Raw genomic sequence first — 20,032 nt, 5'->3', positions numbered from 1 at the left:
GATTTATATTTCAATGAGCCAGCTTTGTCATGATATTTTGGACTTTTGCTTTTTACATATGTATTTCTTTTATTTTCTTAATTCAGCTGTTTTTATATTTCTTTTTTTTTGTTTTTTTTTTTTTTTTTTTTTTTTTTGGTTTTCTTTTCCAAGTAGTTTCTATTTCTAGTTCCTGGAGAGGACAGACAACTATTTACTTGGGCTCTGTAGTTTCTTGATATGGGCCTTTATATGAATATACTTGGTAGAACTGTTTTTACTCTTTCCCATGCATTGTGAAAGGTTATATTCTCATTATTATTTGCCTACTGGTATTTGTAAACATTTATTCTCTGATTTCTTCATTAATCCAGTTGTTACACAATACTATATTGTTTTGTCTGCATGCATTAATGTGTTTACCTTTTTAAATTTTTTCTTGTAGTTCATTTCTTACTCAGTACACTGATAGTCAGAGATTCTTGGTATTGAAATCTTTATTAGTTTGTTGATTCTTGCCTCTATTCATATTAAGTGTCAAAAACAGTAAAGCTTGATCAGTAAAGTGAAAAACAGCAATTACAAGAACAGAAGCAGATTCTTTTCTTTGGATTGTTTGTCATTTGTGTGAACACCAATTGATGCATTTATTTTTTTCCTCATGCTCCCTTTAACATAATATAGAATGTATCACTTGATAAATATTTGATATATATTATTTATCCATAATCCTTATTAGATCAGATTAATATTAAATGCTGATTTAAAGAAAAGTAAGTTGTATAGTGATGCCAAATTATATTTTCATATTGGTATATATTTTCAAAAGCTGTATCAAATGAGAATAGTGGGGGATAAATATTCCACATACTTATACAGAGTATAAATTTGAAAGGCTATAAAGAAAAAATATATATGTAGATTATAGAAACAAAGCAGAACAAGGCACCATCAAACCAAAAACAGATCCTACAAATCTGATGATAAAACTAAAGCTACTAAAAGGGGAGGTAGATTTCTATGTACATACCACATCTTCTCACTTCTTAGCTCACCGTTCCTTAGATACGTACATAGCTTATATTTCATGGCTTTTTGAGTAATTTTTGCTGTGAACATTGGAGTGTGTATATTTCTTTTTATTAATGGTTTTACATTATTTGTTAGATGTCTAGGAGAAGAAATTCTATTTTTTTTTATATTTTGAGAAGACCCATATAATTTTTCTTAGGAGTTAGAGCAGTCCACATTCCCACAACAGTGTATTGAGGTTAATTTTCCTCCATATCTGTGAAACGCCTGTTGATTCTATTGTTTTTGATTTGGGACATTCTCATCATTGTGAGATGATACCTTATTGTGGTTTTGATTTCCACTTCCCTGATGATAAGTAATGGTGAACATTTGTTCATATTGGTCATTTATATATCTTTCTTAGATGTGCCTGTTTACATATTCTGCCCATGTTTTTGTTGGCTTTTTGTTTTTCACTGTTGCTATATGAGTTATTTGTACATCTTGGAAGTTAGCCCTTTGTATTTTCTACAAATATTCCTTCACTTTCAATATGATTTCATTATAATGACAGCTTCTTTTACTATGTAGAGGGTATTTGGGTGTCAGTATTTGGAAATATTTTTACAGTGTACATATAAAAACCTGCAAACTACCTGAAGTAAAAGGTATTGCAAACATTAAATTGGTACAGTACACTAACAGCCAATGCACAAAAATGAGTTAAGTTCCAATATGTCAACAATGAACTAAAAGGGGAAAAGTATTGAATGCACAAAAATGAGTTAATTTCCAATATGTCAACAATGAACTAAAAGGGGAAAAGTATTGAATACCTATAATAAACTTAACAAAGGCAGTAAGGACCTGTACCATGGAATAGTATTAAAAGGAATAAAAGGTACAATGAAATGGAAAGATACTCTCTGTTCATGGATTGGAAGAATAAATATTATTAAAATAGCTGTCTTACCCAAAACAATGTACAGATTCAATGCAGTCCCCATCAGAATTTCAATGTCATTCTTCAAAGAAATGGAACAAACATTATTGATACCTTTACAAAAGCAATTAAGACCCTGGATAGCCAAAACATCCTGACAATAAAGAGGAACAATGTAGATATCATACTTCTACATTGCAAAAAGTAGTATGGTATTAGAACAAAGTTAGACATACAGACCAATGGAATATTAAAATACCAGAATTAAACCTAAATTTAAATGGATGCTTAATCTATGGCACACATCCTAAGTATATACATTGGAGGAATGAAAGTCACTTAAACATGTTGTACTGGAAAAACTGGACAGCCACATGCAATGTAATAAAACTAGACCATAACACCATATACAAACAATGAACTCAAAATGAACTAAAGACTTCAGTGGTAAAATCTGAAACCATACAACAATATAAAAATCTACAAGCAGTGCAGTCTGTGACATTGGCTTCAGCATGTGTTTGATCAGTTGTCTCTCAAAGGCAAGGTAAACAAAAACAAATGTAAACAAATGAGATTACCTCTAAATAATAGAATTTTGTTTAGGTTTGTTGTTGTGGAATATCTAATTCCAGAATCTAGGAATCACTAAGTCCATGCTTCCTTTGAAACCAGCCTGTGTGGAAGCCTGTTTTGATTCTTCCCAGCTTCTAGTGACTTCAACATTTCCATGGCTCCTGATTCTTTCTCAAGCTGCCTTCATACGATTGTTTTTTTTTTTCTTTATATTTTAGTATTTTCACAGAGTTTTCTTCTCTCTCTATCTCTCTCCTCTTATAAATATCTTTTGGTGACTAGATTGGGGCTAGTGGAGATAAGTGAACAGAGTATATTGGAGACTGCTTATCTGAAGCAACAGAGAGAGAAGGACAAATCTTGCAAACACTTTAATGTCCCTCAGTATAAGGGATTACCAGCGCAGTAGGCAAAAGTTCAGACATGAACCGGAGTCCCTTTCATAATGACAACCTAGAAAGTAGAGATCTCCCTGTGCTTATTCTGCAGTATGGGGACAGGAATTCCAGATAGTGTAGATAGCCAGTTCTCAACCTAAGGAGGAATGAAGTCACAGGACAATAAAGGTAATGCTGGCCATGACAACTAAATCCTCTTGTGTATTGACTCCCATTTTCACCTACATGATGGATTTGCCTACCACCCCCAGGTTTTAAGTGTACTATATGGTAATAGCCATGAGCCCAGCAACAAGGCAAACACAGAACAAATGCTGTTTCCACAGCACCACTTACTATACAGAAATATTATAGAAGAATGTCAACATACATGTGGAAAAATGCTCATTTTCATTTTGAGTAAGAGATGCAGATTAAAACCACAGTGACATGCCATATCACTCCTATGAAAATAGCTCCTTTTTTTTAACATTATTTTATTTATACATACAGAACTGAGGTATAGGCCAGATGTGCAAGGGTGGTGAGAGGAGTCACCAGTGACAGAGTGGTGAGCAGAACAGGCCAACTGACTAACACTACTTAGGGGAGCAGCAGGCAGGTCAGGAGAGGTCTGCCTCACCATGTGGGTCACTTCTGGGGTGGGGATCAAACTCATGCTGAAGTGGCTTTAGCTTCTTAGTGCTGTGCTTTAACCTGCTGTGCCACCAGGGAGGGCCCGAGAATAGCATATTTTAGAAAGACTCCCAACAGTATGTGCATCAGAGGATGTGGAAAAAGAGGAACCCCATTACATTTTGTGGGAATAGGAATGTGAACTACATTTACATTTTAAAAGGTCTATGATGGAAATTTCATGATAACAATCTGGAGAACATGGAACCAACTCAAAAATATATTCTGTACAATGTTTATTACAGTATTGTTTGTGTTAGTTAGGAATTGGGAAGAATTTAAGTACCCATTACAGAGGGTTGCATCAAGAATAGGTGACACTGTGGAGCATTATTCAACTACAAGGAAAGATTAAATTTTGTCATTCACATAAAAAATGGAAGGAGTTTGAGGGAATTATGTATAGTAATCTTAGAATGGTAAAGACAAGTACTAGATATTTTCATAGCCAATGGTTATTCAGAGCAACATAACTTATAAAAACTAGGGGACACTAATAAATGAAGTAAGGTTATGAAGGAGGTTAGAAGGAGAAAATGTTGAAAGGGGATATAAAAGATGATGGTGGAGAAAAATAGCTGTGGAGATAGCATAAGCCTAATGCAGAAATAAATCAGTAATCTCAAAGATAGAAATTTAGAAGTAAATCTGGTGCAACAAAAGAGAAAAGGTAGATGTTAAATACAAATTGTTTGGAGTATTATCTGATTCCATTTGGACATGAAAAATATGGGTATCCCAGAAGGTATTGTGAGGAAGAAAAGAAAAGATTGCTTACTCAAAGAAATGATAACTGGGAAATCCAAAGTTGAGGAAGGCCCTGACTGTACAAGTTCATGAAACTAACAAAGAAAACTATAAAATTCCAAGGTTTAGAATACTAAAAAAGCAAGAGGGAAAATTCTTGTCTCACCCGCTGCTCCCCTCAACAGTGTACTTTGTTGATCTGCCTGTTCTGCTCCCTACTGTTTCTGGTAAATCATCTCACCATCCCTGCAACTTTAGCCTGATACATCAGTTCTGTATGCATTAATAAATAAATCTTAAAAAAATAATAAAATCAGTAACAGAACAGCCTAACTACAGCAGTTTTAGAGGAAGTGAATAGACATTTCTTCAAAGTATGTGTCATACTTGACAGTCAAAGCACATTAGAAGATATGTAGCATCCAATACTGTTAGGCAATACAGTCAAACCAATAGTAACTTGGGCAGTGTTTTACACATGGAAGTATGACTATTAAGCAGAAGAAAAGAAACAAGTGTCAATAAGGATGCAGAGAAAAGGGAACCATAGTATAATTTGGTTGGAATGTAAATTGGTACAACCAATATGAAAAGCAGTGTGAAGATGTCTCAAAAAATTAATAGATGTACCATATGATTCATTTATCCCACATGGATAGTCAATGGATATGAAAATGTTTATTGAAAAAGATATGCACCCTAGTTATATCACAACTATTTATGATAGTCTAGAGTTGGAAATAAGCCAAATGACTGTCAATGTAAGAGTAAGTAAAATAAAAAGTTTTGTCTGCACAGTGGAGTTACTACTCACTAAGTTTGTGAAATCTGGCCTCTTGCATGATTATGGATGGACCTAGATAATACCATGCTGTGCATAGTCAGATGGGGAAAGAAAAGTACTATATGACTGTACTTAGATGTGGTAAAGAAACAAAATCAACAGTATAAAATAAAACTCTGGAGATAAGAACAAGGTATTGTTTTTCATATTGAAAAGGAAGAAGGGATAATTAACTAGTTAGATAAAGGGGTTAATTGCATTGTGATGGGTAGAAACTAGTTTTTTGATAATGTAGTACTTAAGAATTTAGATGTGTAACTCTGAATATGTGAATCTATATAATGCTGTAAATCAAAGTTACTTAAAAATCAATGTCTTGCATTCTAATCCTAGTTGTAATTTGCTGTTGAATAAAAATGGCACATACAAAAAAAAAAAGGTAGAAACAAAAAAATGTTGGCTAGGCTATAGAGGGAAATCTTGTATGCTGTTGGTGGGACAAAGTAGAAAAGATCTGTATTTATGATCCAGCAATTCCACTCCTAGTTATCTACCCAAGCAAACAAGCACTAATTTTGAGGGATATTTGCACTCCAGTGTTCACTACAATACTAAACAATAGCCAAGTTATGAAAAGAACTTAATTGCCCAACTACAGGTGAATATATTAATGCTATATGTACACAGTGGATGCTATTCAGTTGAAAAAAAACAAATTGATCTCTTACCATTTGAAACAACTGGGATGGAACTGGAATTGATTTTACTAAGTAAAATAAGTTAGAAAGAGAATGACAAATTCAGGATGACTTGATTCATATGTAGAATATAAAGAAACAAATCAAAGGGTAAGACAAAACTAAACGAAATCTAGAAATCTGATTGTGAATTGAAGCTACTAACAGGGACTGGTTCGGGTAGAAAACAAAGAGGAGAGGATGCCTAGTTAACTATAATAGAATGTTGTGATTACCTTGGTGGTTTTGGTTTGCTAGCATATAAAGAGGTCTAAACCTATACCTCTGAATCATATACAGTGTTGTGAATCAGTGTTGCCTCAATTAAAGTAAAATAGTTTTAAAAAATAGATATTTAAAGCACTTTCTTTAGAAGTTTTAGAAACTCTTACTCTCAAGTGGATCTCATGGGACTCTTCTCCACAAGTGTATGCACATAGGAAAACTATCTACTTGCCTTTTTTTGTTTGTTTGTTTGTTTATGCTTCCCTGCCCCTGCTACTTATTTTTATTTCTACATCTTTCCTTACTTTGAACTTTTTACACATAAGCTGCATACACTTGTTCTAAGTTAACTGCCTTATTGTGTGTACAGAAAATTGGATTCTCTTTCTCTTTCAAGGTGATTAATTGCAAAATTTACCCAAAGATTGCATTTATTGAAGAAAATGCAATGTAATAATAATGCATGTAATAATGCATGTTTGTTGCCCACAGAGAAGCATAGACTATCCAAGAAGCATACAAGTAAATAAATAATTAGAGTGTACTTTTGATGCTGGTGTGTGTTGTTAATTTAACCCTTGAACAGACTTCTGTTACACAAAGCTTTGAAAAGGAGTTCACAGGCATTTTAGATAAGCAAACAGAGAGCAATAAACTTTGTTTAAGAAAGTAAAGGAAACTTAAAGGAAGAAAGTACTTGGGAGGGGCAAGGAAGCCATTGTGGGCCTGTGTCTAGGGGTATTTAATAAGTCTTTTTCTCTCTTAATAGTTAACCTTCCCAGGCAAGGGTTTAGCCTCTGATTTTACTAGTTTGTTTAGTTTTCCTGAGCTTCCTGACCTCATCTCTGGAGTATGTGTTGCTTAATGACTTAGAATTTATCTCAGAAGCCTCTTTAACTCTTCTGAAATACCTGCCTGCACTGTCCCTAAAGCTGCCTAATTAACCTTAACATGAATTAGGGCTTCCTATAACATTATAGTTGTATTGAGTAGTGATTTTTAGGTAATGTTCTCAGCCTTGGTGTTTACCTTAGTCCAGACAATAGAATACCAACTGAGTAACATTTTTCTTTGTGAGACTAATTACAATAACATAACAAGATATATTGTTTCCTGATTTTGGCTACTGAAGAGCAATGGAATTGTGTTTTCTCTTTAGCAGGTAAGCCCTACTCTTAACTAGTATAAATAAAACAAGTTCCTACTTGTGGTGTAAAGTACCCTGTAGTTCAGGTCATTATTAAGAATGTAGGGTGACTTAAAGAGTTTCTGGGCTGTACCTCTCCAGTGATCGGATACCTCATGATGTTGGACAATTTATATCCTATTTCTGGAGGTGGCAACTCAGATGCTTCAAAGGATACAGGTTATTACAAGAAAAAATAAAAGTGAATCTTCATGCAGGAATGGATATCTATGCAGGGATATGAAAGTTTAGAATTAAAAAAAAACTTTTCAAATAAAAAGCAATACCAATTTTAATATAACATTGAGCTTTTACATTTACTATGGAAAAAGTTTATATGGGACTAACCCATTGACAGATGTTCTCTATATTTTAAATGACTTGTTGTTTTAAATGGTTTTTAGTAGTGTGAAAGAAAATAACATTATAATACCCCATTTACATCCTCAAATTCTAGAAAATCATACTTTAACAAAATATTCTTTGCCCTTATTTTTGCCCTTATTTATGTGATTGATCTTTCAAAAATAAAAAAAGGCCCTCCCTGGTGGCGCAGCGGGTTAAAGCACAGCACTGATAATCTGAAGCCACTTCCGCATGAGTTCGATTCCCGCCTGCCGCCTGCCCCGGAGGAGACCACATGGCGAGCCAGACCTCTCCTGACCCGCCCGCTGCTTCCCTCAGCAGTGTACTTCGTCGATCTGCCTGTTCTGCTCCCCACTCTGTCTCTGGTGAAGCCTCTCACCGCCCCTGAGCCTCTGGCCTGTATCCCAGTTCTGTATGAATAAATAAATAAATCTTTAAAAAAAAAAAATTGAAAAAAAAATTAAAAAAAAAAATAAATAAAAAAAAAAGGAGGGGGAGGAAAAGTAAGGATGAAACTGCATAAGTGTTCCTATAGTGGTGTTTACTCTTTCCTTGTCCTTTCAAATTTGTTAAAAATAGAATTCATATATAGAAATTGAGTTTATTCTCTACAGCCAAATACTGATGTAATACATGAGTAAATGTTGTTGACAATCCAAAATGATAGGCACAGAGGAATAGGATGGAGGAAGTAAGCAAAGGAAGAAAAACTGTGTCTTTGAAACACAAAATTGGCTTCCTGGTGACCTAGGGGTTAAATTTCAATGGTATCACCACTAAGGCCTGAGTTCTATCCCCACCCACTCAGCTAATCCACAAATGGAGCAGCAGACCTCTCCTGTCTTGTCTGCTGCTCCCCTCAGCATCTGCCAGTTTTGCTCCCCACTCCTTTCTCTGGTGAATACTCTGACCCCCCCCACGTCCCATTTTCTGCCTCATAACACCTTTGGCCTAATCCCAGTTCTTCTGTACAAAAATAAATTTAAAAAAAATTTAAGATCATGAAAAAATACCTCACAAAATGGAGATTTACTTTTTATTGTAGATATATTCTTATCTCTTGCATAAAATTCATTAAGTAACTTTATTAAATAAATTGTAAATTTGTTTTAAAACACTGAATTGTTGAAAATTTTGAATAATAATAGGTGTTTATAGGGTAGTTTAACTTTTAAAATTCACTGCAAATGGGCTCCATGTAATTTCTAAGTATTAGATCCTGAATATATGAAATTACGGTTTAGTTTATTATCTTAGATTTCTGAGTTTTAAGCAAGAATGATACATATACTTAAGGCCCACATTAATCTAATTACTCAGTAATTAGATCTAATTTACCTTTGTAATTTAGCTAATTATTATGTAATTATTGAAGGCATGAACATTTAGATTTATAATCCTAATGTTGAATTTTTTTTTGTTATCATCAGATGTAAACTGACAAAGAATTGTGATAATTTGTGTTTGTGTTATTGGAAAATAAAACTTTGGAAATTAGATTTCTATATATGCTATGCCTAGTGTTCTTGGATGAGTCATCCGACTTGTTTATCTGACAGTGTGTTTTCTGTTAGCATGGAGTTCTGTCCTCAATCTATGAAATGATACTATAAAACTAAGCAGAAAAAAAATACTAATTGTGAAATTAGTATTTACAAGACTGAATCTTATAGAATTTCTGTAAGTTATGTAATAGTGTAATATATGTAAGCTTACATATATTGAGTCTCATTGCCTAGTTGAGCTCAGTATTTATTGAGATAGGACATTAGTTTCAATTCTTTTGTTAAGAAAGTAAAGTATTTGATTTATTAGGTTCCTAAAGTCGCACTGTCTGTTACAGCAGCCACTGCCACATAGCTACTGATAATCTGAATTGACATGTAAATGAAAATACACTCATATTTTAAAGATAGTAGTGCAATAAAGAAAATAAAATATTTCATTAAATTGAAATTTGATTACATATTTGAATGACAATACTTTAGATATATTTGTTTGAATAAAACAATACTAACATTAATTTTTCATCTGTCTCAGACTATTAAATATAATTTCAATTTTGACTCATTTCTGATTTTTTTCTGTATCTGTGTTAGAAGTTAGAAAGTCTTTTAAAGTTATTCATAATATTCTGTTAAAGGACATTTGTTCTGTGTAACATGTGTGTGTATATAATATATATATATATATATATATGTATGCTTAAAACAGAAGTATGCTTGACCACTGACTACAATCTTGAATTCATGAGAAAATAGGAATAATTAAATACAAACTACTATGAGTTAAAATGGAGAAGAACATGTTTATGGGCTATAAAAAATCGTCATTAGTGAGGGTGTAGAGGAAAAGGGGAATGTGTACTGGTTCAACCCATGTGGAAAACTGTATTAGAGGTTCCTCAATACATTAGATGGATTTACTACCAATTACCATCCTTGGTATGGCCAAAGAGTGCAAAACACCAATTCAAAAGCATACATGTACTCCTATTTCATTGTGACACTATTTACAGTAGATAAGGAATCAACCTAAATATCCAACAACAGAGAATTAGATTAAGAAGACATGCTATATTTTAATGATTCAATAAATTTAATAATTTTTAATATTTAATAATTTTATGCTTTATATAATTTACTATTTAATAGGTTATATAAAAAATGAACCATTATAATTTGTGAAAACATGATGCATAATGCCTAGAGAGTACTATGCAAAGTGAAATACTTCACAAGGGGAAAGAGAAATACAGAATGATAACACTCATATATGGGTTATGAAGAAACAAATGAAACCTGCAAAACTAAACCAAAACAAGTTTAAAAATTAAGGATACTGGAAGGGGAGCCAAGTGGGAGTGGGGACAAAGTAGACAGTGGTTTGGTTACCTTGGATAACATACATCTGAGGGTGTGTTTAAACTATTACCCTAAATCATATAAGAGAATTGTAAACCAGTGTTACCTGAATTAAAAAAAAAAATAAAATGCATTAATTGTGAGCTAGAATTACACTGAGTTCCAGAGTTCTTGATAATAACTTACTTTAAAACCACTAATTCAAAAATAGATATTAGTTCATAAGTTGAGAAAAAAGATTTCCAATAGAACATCTGTACCTCTTTTGTGTCTTACACAGAATTATTGTTTACAAACAATTTCATGTCATCATCAGTCTTAAGACACAGGGTCTTTAAGCTTCTATATGATGCCAGTGAGAATAATCTTTCTCTCTGAAAATATTGTCTCTTTTCCCATTCCACTCCCATTTCCATGTTTGTTTTGTTTTCCCCAAAAGATATGTAATTCCCTGTATAGATTTATTTTCAACTTACAGAATGCAGAATAACACTGTTAATGTTTTGTATTTGAACTTGTAAGGTTTCTTTCTGTTTTATTTTTAATTTAACTCTTTGTTTTACAGATGAGGGCAGAAGTGCAGTTGACCAAGCAGGTGGTGCACAGATTATAATTGACCATTTAAGGTCACTGTGCTGTATAACAGATCCCGCCAATGAGAAGCTGTTGACTGTCTTTTGTGGCATGCTGATGAACTATAGCAATGAGAATGGTAAAGAAAACTGAAAACTTGCTTTATCTGTGGGGGAAAAACTAAGTATAGTAATTTCCATTACTAGAGTGGAAATTAAAAATATTATAAAAATTATATCAGATAATTAAGTGACATAAACACTTATACCTTACCAACATTAAAAGGCAGTGTCACATAAATACCAAGTGGTCCCCTTTACCAAGTGGACTCATTGCTTAATGGTTGCCCATGTTAATATCAAAATCATAAAATGACATAATGGCATGGTTTAAAAATTGTTGATATGAAAATTTTAAAAATAAGTGATTTAAAATAACTTCATCTTTATTATTTTACATTAAAACCAAAAGTAGCTTTGAAACATATACACTGTACATACAATTTAAATTATTTTACCTAGATACTTGTATCTAGAAATTAAAATCTAGATAAATTAATTGAAATTAATGAAACTTACTCATAAAAATATTCAGAGATGTTACAGATTTGAAATATACTATTTATCAGCACAAGTTTCTTTTCTTTGAAAAACATTGCATTCTTTAGAATCTGGCAACAGATGATGTTGTCAGCAATTTTCAGATACCCTGTAAGGTTGTTAATTAAACAAACTTAAAAATAGTGATATGAAGTATTATACCTATTTTTTCTGTACTTTTGTATCTTACAAAACACAATTTATCATTGTTTTTAAATTACTGTATGTATCCCACAATTAAATCTTTGGTAGGTTCCTAGAATATAACATAAGTAAGGTGTTTCTTTTGTTTTATTGTGACATTTTAAGTTGTTGTCTTTGCCAGTTCATTTTATTTGCATATTATGTTATAGTACTCTTTATTTTTTTTTGTGTTGTTGAAATACATGGCCCTTCAGGCATGTTCATAGGTTTTCCATTTACAAAAAAAAAAAAAAAAAGATAAATTAAAGAGCCTTTGTCCCATGAGTGGGGGACAAAGAAAGATAGCCATTGCTCTCTAGCCAAATGTTTCTATTGGCAGTTTAGCCAGATACTACTATCTGAATGTTAAATGTTGAATTATACTTGCCAAAAAATTACTGCACATAATACACAGAATATGCTTTCAAGTCATATCATCAGGGTCCATCTCCAATGACAGGGTCTTTAGGTGGGGGCTGAGTCTGCTAGCAGAGATTCCTGGAAAGGGGGAAGAGGAACCAGCATGAGGAAGACACAGGAGTTGGAGTTGGGAGCAAGTCTTCCTGCTCACCTTTTTTGCAGGTCTTTATACTGTTTAAAAAGAGTTAGTTACAATAATGGATCAAGTAAGTTAATAAGAAAACAGCATAAATGTTCCTGACATTTTATGGCATACTAGACTATATGTCTTTATGATAACTTTTATGTATATCGATGTTTAACTATGACTTCAAAGGATAAAGGGTCTGGGAAAGGATGAGCTGTTAGTAATGGATTTAGGGGTCCTAGGGAATACATTGTGTTAGCAAAGACATCTGTGATAGTCTAAGGAAAAGTTAATGGCTAACTTAAGGCTGCAGAGAGTAGCCAGTGTTTGTTTTAGGGAAAGGTTAATTAAGACTAGCAGAGAGTAGTTAGTGATTATTTAAGAAAATGGTAAATTAAGAGGAAGTCACATAATTATGCATTAAGCAAAATCTGTGTCAATGATGTTGGGAAATTGTCCATGGGTCCTTATGCCTGGGAGTTTTATCTAAGATTTGCTTTTTGTCTCAGAAGACTAAGGAAGGGTCCCATAAGTCTTGGTGTTCTGGGGTGGGGGGGAGGAGGGGAGCATCTTACCTCTCCTGGAACTTGCCTTTTGTGTCCAGACACAGGAATTTCCTGCCCTGGGTGGCTTGTACTTTGCCCAGATCAGGTAGCCAATTTGAAGCTAAGACAATCCAGTTGCAAACTGATGTTGCTCAGAATATTTTTGATATTATGATCATACAAAAAAGGGAGGTTGTGACACAAAATAGCAATGGAAATTCTGATTTTTCAGAGTATTTCTGGAATTTGTTGGTTGACAGAAGTCGCGTAGCTTGTGTCATATCATATCCAAGGATCACCAGTTTTAAACCTATTAACTAAGATTATTTATAACAAAAGTAATAACAGAATAAATCTTATTCATCAAATGGCTTGTTTATTAAACTGAGCAAGTACCAATGGTAATCTTTATAGGGTCAATTATGTCTGTTTTCTTGCCTCTTGTAATAGTTTTGAAAAGAAAATATCTTAAATATGAAAGACACAAATAACACAGTATAAGTAAACTACAAAATAAATAGCTAGTTAATTAGTAATTGAAATTTGACCATAATCCACAAGTATCTAAATTGTATTTAGAAATTGTTACCAACTGTTCTTATAGTTCCTATTTTCTTCCTCTTGAAGTCAAGTGTCAAGTGTCTTCCTTAGACACTTGAGTAAGTCGTACAAGTGCTAAGTGAAAAAGAAATGAAAGTAGTTACAACATTACTAAAGCAATTTCAGGTATCAGAGAATTAGTCTTGTTATTAATTTCATCTATTTGTCAATTGAGGAAGCTATTGTTAAAAAATCTACAAAAGCATATATAAATGACCATGTGGTCTTTAAAAGTATCTGTAATTCTAATACAAAGGAAATTGTAAATTGTGTTCCCACTAAGGATACTGCAGTGTATTGAGGAGGGTGCTGAGAGGGTAATGCTTAACTTTTATGCTGTACATATACATAATATATTACATTTCTTTTGTAAAGATCTTTCCCCAGGTTGCAGATATTCCCCACAATTAAAAAGTTGGTTTGACTTTTCTCGAACATTATTAAAGGAATGAGGGATTTTTTTCTAAGAGCTGCAAGTTGAATATAGCTTACAAAAAATACTAGATTAAAGTAGAATTAAAGTTATCATTAGTATTTCAAAGGAACATATGCCAAAATTATAACAATGGTCTTTGTTCTACTTCCTTTCACATTTGTCTGTTATGAGGATCATAGTATATGAAGTACTTTTATTTTTCCCCATACTCTTTAGCTTAAATTATATTATATTATTTTTAAAATTTATTCATTTATGCACACAGAACTGGGGTACAGGCCAGAGGTGCAGGGGTGGTGAGATGATTCACCAGAGGCAGGGTGGGGAGCAGAACGGGCCAACTGACGAGGTATACACTGCTGAGGGGAGCAGCGGGTGAGTCAGGAAAGTTATGCCACCCCATGTGGATCACCTCTGTGGCTGGGGATTGAACTCTTGCTGAAGTGGCTTTAGCTTCTTAGTGCTGTGCTTTATTTAGCCTGCTGTGCCACAAGGGAGGGCCCAGCTTAAATTATATTGTTTTTTATTTGTTGTACATTTTTTAAATTATCTTTGGTCTGTTGATAATTATTACATTATTGCATTTTTTATTATCTTTGGTCTGTTGATAATTCTTTCCATTTTAAATATTACCTTTTTTAGTATCGTGTAATTTTGTTCCTGTTCACTTAGCTGAGTCACTGAGACTAAAAAGCAATACTAAAACTTTTGAAATTCACAAAGCACTTTCTGCTTGTACTGATAAATGGATTTGTTTTTATTTATTTACTATTACATTCAGTATGTAACTCTCTACTAGTTCATGAGTAAAATGTTTATTAAATACCACCTTTTAATACAGCAGTATTGTTAACTCTAACCTTGAACTTAGTAACTTAGGCCTTATTCATTATTAGGGAATTATTCTCTAGGAGATTAAAATTTTTAAATATAAAGTACTGACAACATAGTTTATCTGACAACATCGTTTTTCTGACAAAAATACATTTTATATTCTTACTAGTCCTAAAAATCGATTGACCTTAGACTGAGGCCTAGCATATCTTGACTCCTCTCCATGAAGTGGTAACTCTGAGCATGATCAAATTTTAGTTCCATTAAATAACAAAAAACTATATTTGCAAACATGCAAGATAGATGTATTATGAAAATACTTGGCAAAGATATTTCCATACTCTGCTAAAACTGTATAAAAGCCAAAGTTTATTAGTTTTCAAAGTTTAAAGTCAGATCAAGACTATACACTTTTAAACTTTGAATTGGATGTATTTCCCCCTTTTTTGGTTAAACAATTGAAATTTAGTTACATAAATAGGTGTGGAGTATATTAGTAGAAAAAATTACAATGGAATACCCAGAAAAGCTGTATTGATAGTATTGTATAAATATATCATGTTTAAATATATCATGTTTACTCTAGTAAGGCAAATACAGCTTGACAAGATTGATAGTTGGAGAAAATGCTATTAGAATAAAAAGTTTTAATTTAATAAGTTTGAAGCATTTTAAACCATTGCTCACTTAAATTCATTGATACTCCTTATTGTCATACATAATAATGGCAGAAAGCGACATTACTGATAGTAAATGATAATTCTGTGGTTTAAAATTTACCATAGGTGATGTACAAATTAGATAACTCTACATATGTACACTTGAAAATTGATTGTGATTTGAATAGAAACAAACCAGTAATCTAAAGGAAATCCCCTAAATAATGTAAAACCTGTTTGAAACTTGTTTTGATGAATAGCTCTGGTTTATCAATAAATATCTAATTATTTAATTGAAAATTATTTTTCTCAATTACATGTACAAATAGACTAAAAATAGAGGGAAAGCCCAGTTATAAATGTACAGAAAATGTAAATGAGGGCTAGTGTTATAGCACAAACTGAAATTACTAGTTTTGTATGAGCTATGTCATTGAAAAGTTAGGTAAATAAATATGCCATCAAGAAAGGGAAAATGAGTTTCCTTTAAAATTAACATACACAGGCCCTCCCTGGTGGCGCAGCGGGTTAAAGCACAGCACTGAGAATCTGAAGCCACTTCCGCATGAGTTCGATTCCCGCCTGCCGCCTGCCCCGGAGGAGACCACATGGCGAGCCAGACCTCTCCTGGCTCGCCCGCTGCTTCCCTCAGCAGTGTACTTCATCGATCTGCCTGTTCTGCTCCCCACTCTGTCTCTGGTGAAGCCTCTCACCGCCCCTGAGCCTCTGGCCTGTACCCCAGTTCTGTATGAATAAATAAATAAAAAAATCTTTAAAAAAAAAAAAAAAATTAACATACACAGTCTATGACTGGCTTACTTCATTTTACTTGTTAGGTGCTATATCTGTAAATGTTTATATTCACAGATATATGTATGCAGATATTATCAGTTAATAAATATAACATTTTCCTCTCATATTTTATAGTAATTCTTAGTATTAATTTTTTTTAAAAAAGAACTTCAGAGATACCCTGGTTATTTTCACATTTATTTTCTATGTTGACTTTGATAACTTAAACAGTGGTTGAAATTGAAGGGCGGCTGTGTGTGCTATTTAGCAAATGCATATAAAGGGACATGTTATTAAAATATGACAACTGAACATGTGCATACATTCAGTTGTTTAAAATAGACCTGTACAATATTTTCTGTCTTCTCATTAAAAGATAATTTAATGTGTAATTGATTTTAGTTGATACTTCATTACACTAGCAAAAATTTTACATCTAATTATATTATCCACTGTACTAGTTAATTCAATCCAATAACAACATCTGTAAAAGAAGACATTTCTAGATATATAATCTAATCTCTTGTCAATCTACTGTCCTTTTATTTTTATCTATTATAGCCTCCTTTTAATTATATAGTAATAAATATTTATAATTCAATTGACTGCTCAAAATATTTTTTTTAATGTATGGGAAAGGAATACCTAGTGCATTATTCTAGGTGTTTATTATTATTATTATTATTATTATTATTATTAATATAATAGTTTATTTTTACATCATTTTGTGCGTTTTTCCATCTCAGTTGTAATCCCTGTGGGCTTCCCATCACCAGATCACCCGTGTGCCATCACCATAGTCCAGTGCACTTCCCTTTCCCCACCGTTTTTGATCCCATTCCCCATTCCACCACAATAAAATGTCTCTGGTACATAGTTGTTCATTATTATTATTTTCTCACCTCATCCTTTATACTCCTTCTATGAGTGAAATCCAGTATTTTTCCTTTCCTTTCTGCCTTATTTCACTAAGCATGATCCCTCCCAGCTCCATCCATGTTGCTACAAAAGACATGTGTTTATTTTATTTTATTTGGTTGCTGAGTAATACTTGCTGTATACCACATCTTTTTACTCCACTCATTACTTTTGGGCATTTGGGTTGTTTCCATGTCTTTCTGATTGTAAATAAAGCAGCAGTAAACATGGGGGTGCAGGTGTCTTTTTGAAGCAGTGTTTTTGTGTCTTTTATGTAGATAACCTAGGAGTGGGATTTCTGGGTCATATGGAAGCTCCATTTTCAGCATTTTGAGAAACCCCCAAACAGTTTTCCATAGTGGTTGTACTAGTTTGCATTCCCACCAACAGTGCAGGAGAGTTCATTTTTCTCCACATCCTCACCAACATTTGTTGTTGCTAATTGTTTTAAGATGTGCCATTCTTACTGTGGTGAGGTGGTATCTCACTGTGGTTTTAATTTGCATCTCACTTTATGACAAGTGATGTTGAACATTTTTTCATATGCTTATTGGCCATCTGCATTTCCTCTTTGGAGAAGTGTATGTTAACTCCTCTGCCCATTTTCTAATGGAGTTAGTTACTTTATTTTTGTTGAGCTTCATCACTTCTTTTATATCTTTGTGTTCAATACTTTATCACTAGTTTTGTGTGAGAAAATTTTTTCTCAATCAGTGGGATGTATGTTTGTTTTTTGTAATGTCTCTTTTGCTGTACAGAAGCTCTTTAACTTGATATAGTCCCATCTGTTTATCCTTGCCTTCGCTATTGTTTCATTGGGTGCTCTATCTTTAAATATGTCACTGAGGTGCATGTCGTGTAGTGTTTTGCCCATCTTTGCTTCTAGGTATTTTATGGTCTCCATTAGTATGTCTAGGTCTTCATCCACTTCAAGCTGATTTTTGTGTATTGTGTGTTGTAGTGATCTAATTTCATTTTGTTGCATGTAGCTTCTCGGTGTTCCCACCACCATTTGCTGAACAAACTTTCTTTGTTCCATTGTTTCTTCTTTGCTCCTTTGTCAAAGATTAGTTACCTATAAACCTGTGGGTGTATATCTGAGTTTTCTATTTGAATCCACTGGTCTGTGTGTCTGTTCTTGTTCCAATACCATGCAGTTTTTATTATTATGGCTTTGTACTATAGCTTGAAGTTTGGGATTGTAATGCCTCCATTCTCTTTCTTTTTAGTCATGAGACTTTTTGCTGTTTGAGATCTTTTGTGGTTCCATATGAATCTCATCATTTTTTTTTAAATTTCTTTGAAGTATGTCATTGAGACTTTTATTGGGATGGCATTAAATCTGTGTATCACTTTTGGTAGGATGGCCATTTTGATGATGTTAGTTCTCCTGATCGATGAGCAGGGGATATCTTTCCATTTCATGGTGACTTTTTGTATTTCTTTTAACAGTATTTTGTAATTTTCTTTGTAAAGATCTTTTACAAAGACCTCTTTTGTTAGGTTGATTCCCAGGTATTTGATTCTTTTTCTAATTGAAAAGAGGAATTGTTTTTACTTATATTTTTTCTGATTGTATATAGGAATGCTTCTGACTTTTGTGTGTTGATTTTATAACCTGCTACCTTACTAAACTGGTTGATTATTTTGATTAGTTTCTCTATGGAGTTTTTAGGGTTTTCCATGTAAATTAACATATTGTCTGCCAATAGGACAGTTTTATTTCTTCTTTCCCTATTTGGATTCCTTGTATATCTTTTTCCTGTCTTATTGCTCTGGCTGAACTTCCAATGTTATGTTGAAGAGCAGTGTCGATATTGGACACACTTATCTTGTTGCTGATCTCAAAGAAAAGGCGTTCAGCTTTTCTCCATTGAGGAGGATATTATAGGCTGGGTTTGTCATATATGTTTTTTATCATGTTGATGCATGTTCCTTCTTTTCCGAGGATTTTAAGGGCCTTAAACATAAATGGATGTGGAACTTTGTCGAATGCCTTCTCTACATCTATTAATATGATTATGTGGTTATTATTTTCCTCTCGGTTGATGTGATGGATTATATTAATTGATTTTCTGTTGTTGAACTACCCTTTGTGCTCCTGGGATAAAGCCCACTTGGTCATGGTGTATTATTCTTTTAATGCATTGTTGGATTCTGTTGGCTAAGATTTTGTTGAGGATTTTTGCATTGGTGTTTATTAGGGAGATTGGTCTGAAGTTTTCTTTCCTTGTTTTTTTTTTCTGTTAGGTTTTCGTAGTTGTGTGATATTGGCTTTGTAGAAAGTATGTGGTAGTTTTCCTTCTTTTTCAATTTTTTGGATGAGTCTGTATAGAATAGGCACTAGTTTTTTTCTGAGCATCCGTTAAAATTCATTTGTAAATCCAACTGGTCCTGGGCTTTTATTTTGAGGGAGGGTTTTGATTACTTCTTCAATTTCCTTGCTTGTAATTGGCCTGTTTAGTAGTTCTATTTCTTCTTTAGCTTTGGGTGGTTGTAGAGTTGTAGGAATTTATTGATTTCTGCTAAATTGTCAAACTAGTTTGCATATAGTCGTTCGTTGTATTTTCTGATTATTCTTTTGATTTATTTATGATCCTGTTTATTTGTGCTTTTTCTTGTTTTTTTTTTTTTTTTTTTTTTTTTTTTTTCTCTGTGAGCCTGTCTAGTGGCCTGTTTATCTTGTTTATTTTCTTAAAGAACCAACTTTTGGTTTTATTGATTTTTTTTTTGTATTTTTTTTTCCTGTCTTACATTTCATTTATTACTGATTTGACTTTTGTTATTTCCTGTCTTCTTCTGGCTTTTGGGTTATTTTGTTGCCCTTTTCTAGTTTTTTTTTTGTTTTTTTT

General features: G+C 33.0%; 1 protein-coding gene across 1 annotated transcript in view; it reads left to right on the top strand.

Annotated features, from left to right (window-relative positions):
* Positions 1-20,032, top strand: part of RAP1GDS1 (RAP1, GTP-GDP dissociation stimulator 1) — a 240,555-nt gene that overhangs the window by 120,499 nt on the left and 100,024 nt on the right. Inside the window, exon 5 of the mRNA XM_012724148.1 lies at positions 11,060-11,206. Within this exon, the coding sequence (XP_012579602.1) occupies positions 11,060-11,206 (147 nt within the window). The remainder of the gene's footprint in view (positions 1-11,059; positions 11,207-20,032) is intronic.

This window comes from Condylura cristata, unplaced genomic scaffold (genome assembly GCF_000260355.1).
Source record: "Condylura cristata isolate star-nosed mole 26May11 unplaced genomic scaffold, ConCri1.0 scaffold00012, whole genome shotgun sequence".
NCBI lineage: Eukaryota > Metazoa > Chordata > Mammalia > Eulipotyphla > Talpidae > Condylura > Condylura cristata.
The sequence above is the reverse complement of the archived record's forward strand: the minus strand, read 5'-3'. Positions and strand labels throughout refer to the sequence as shown.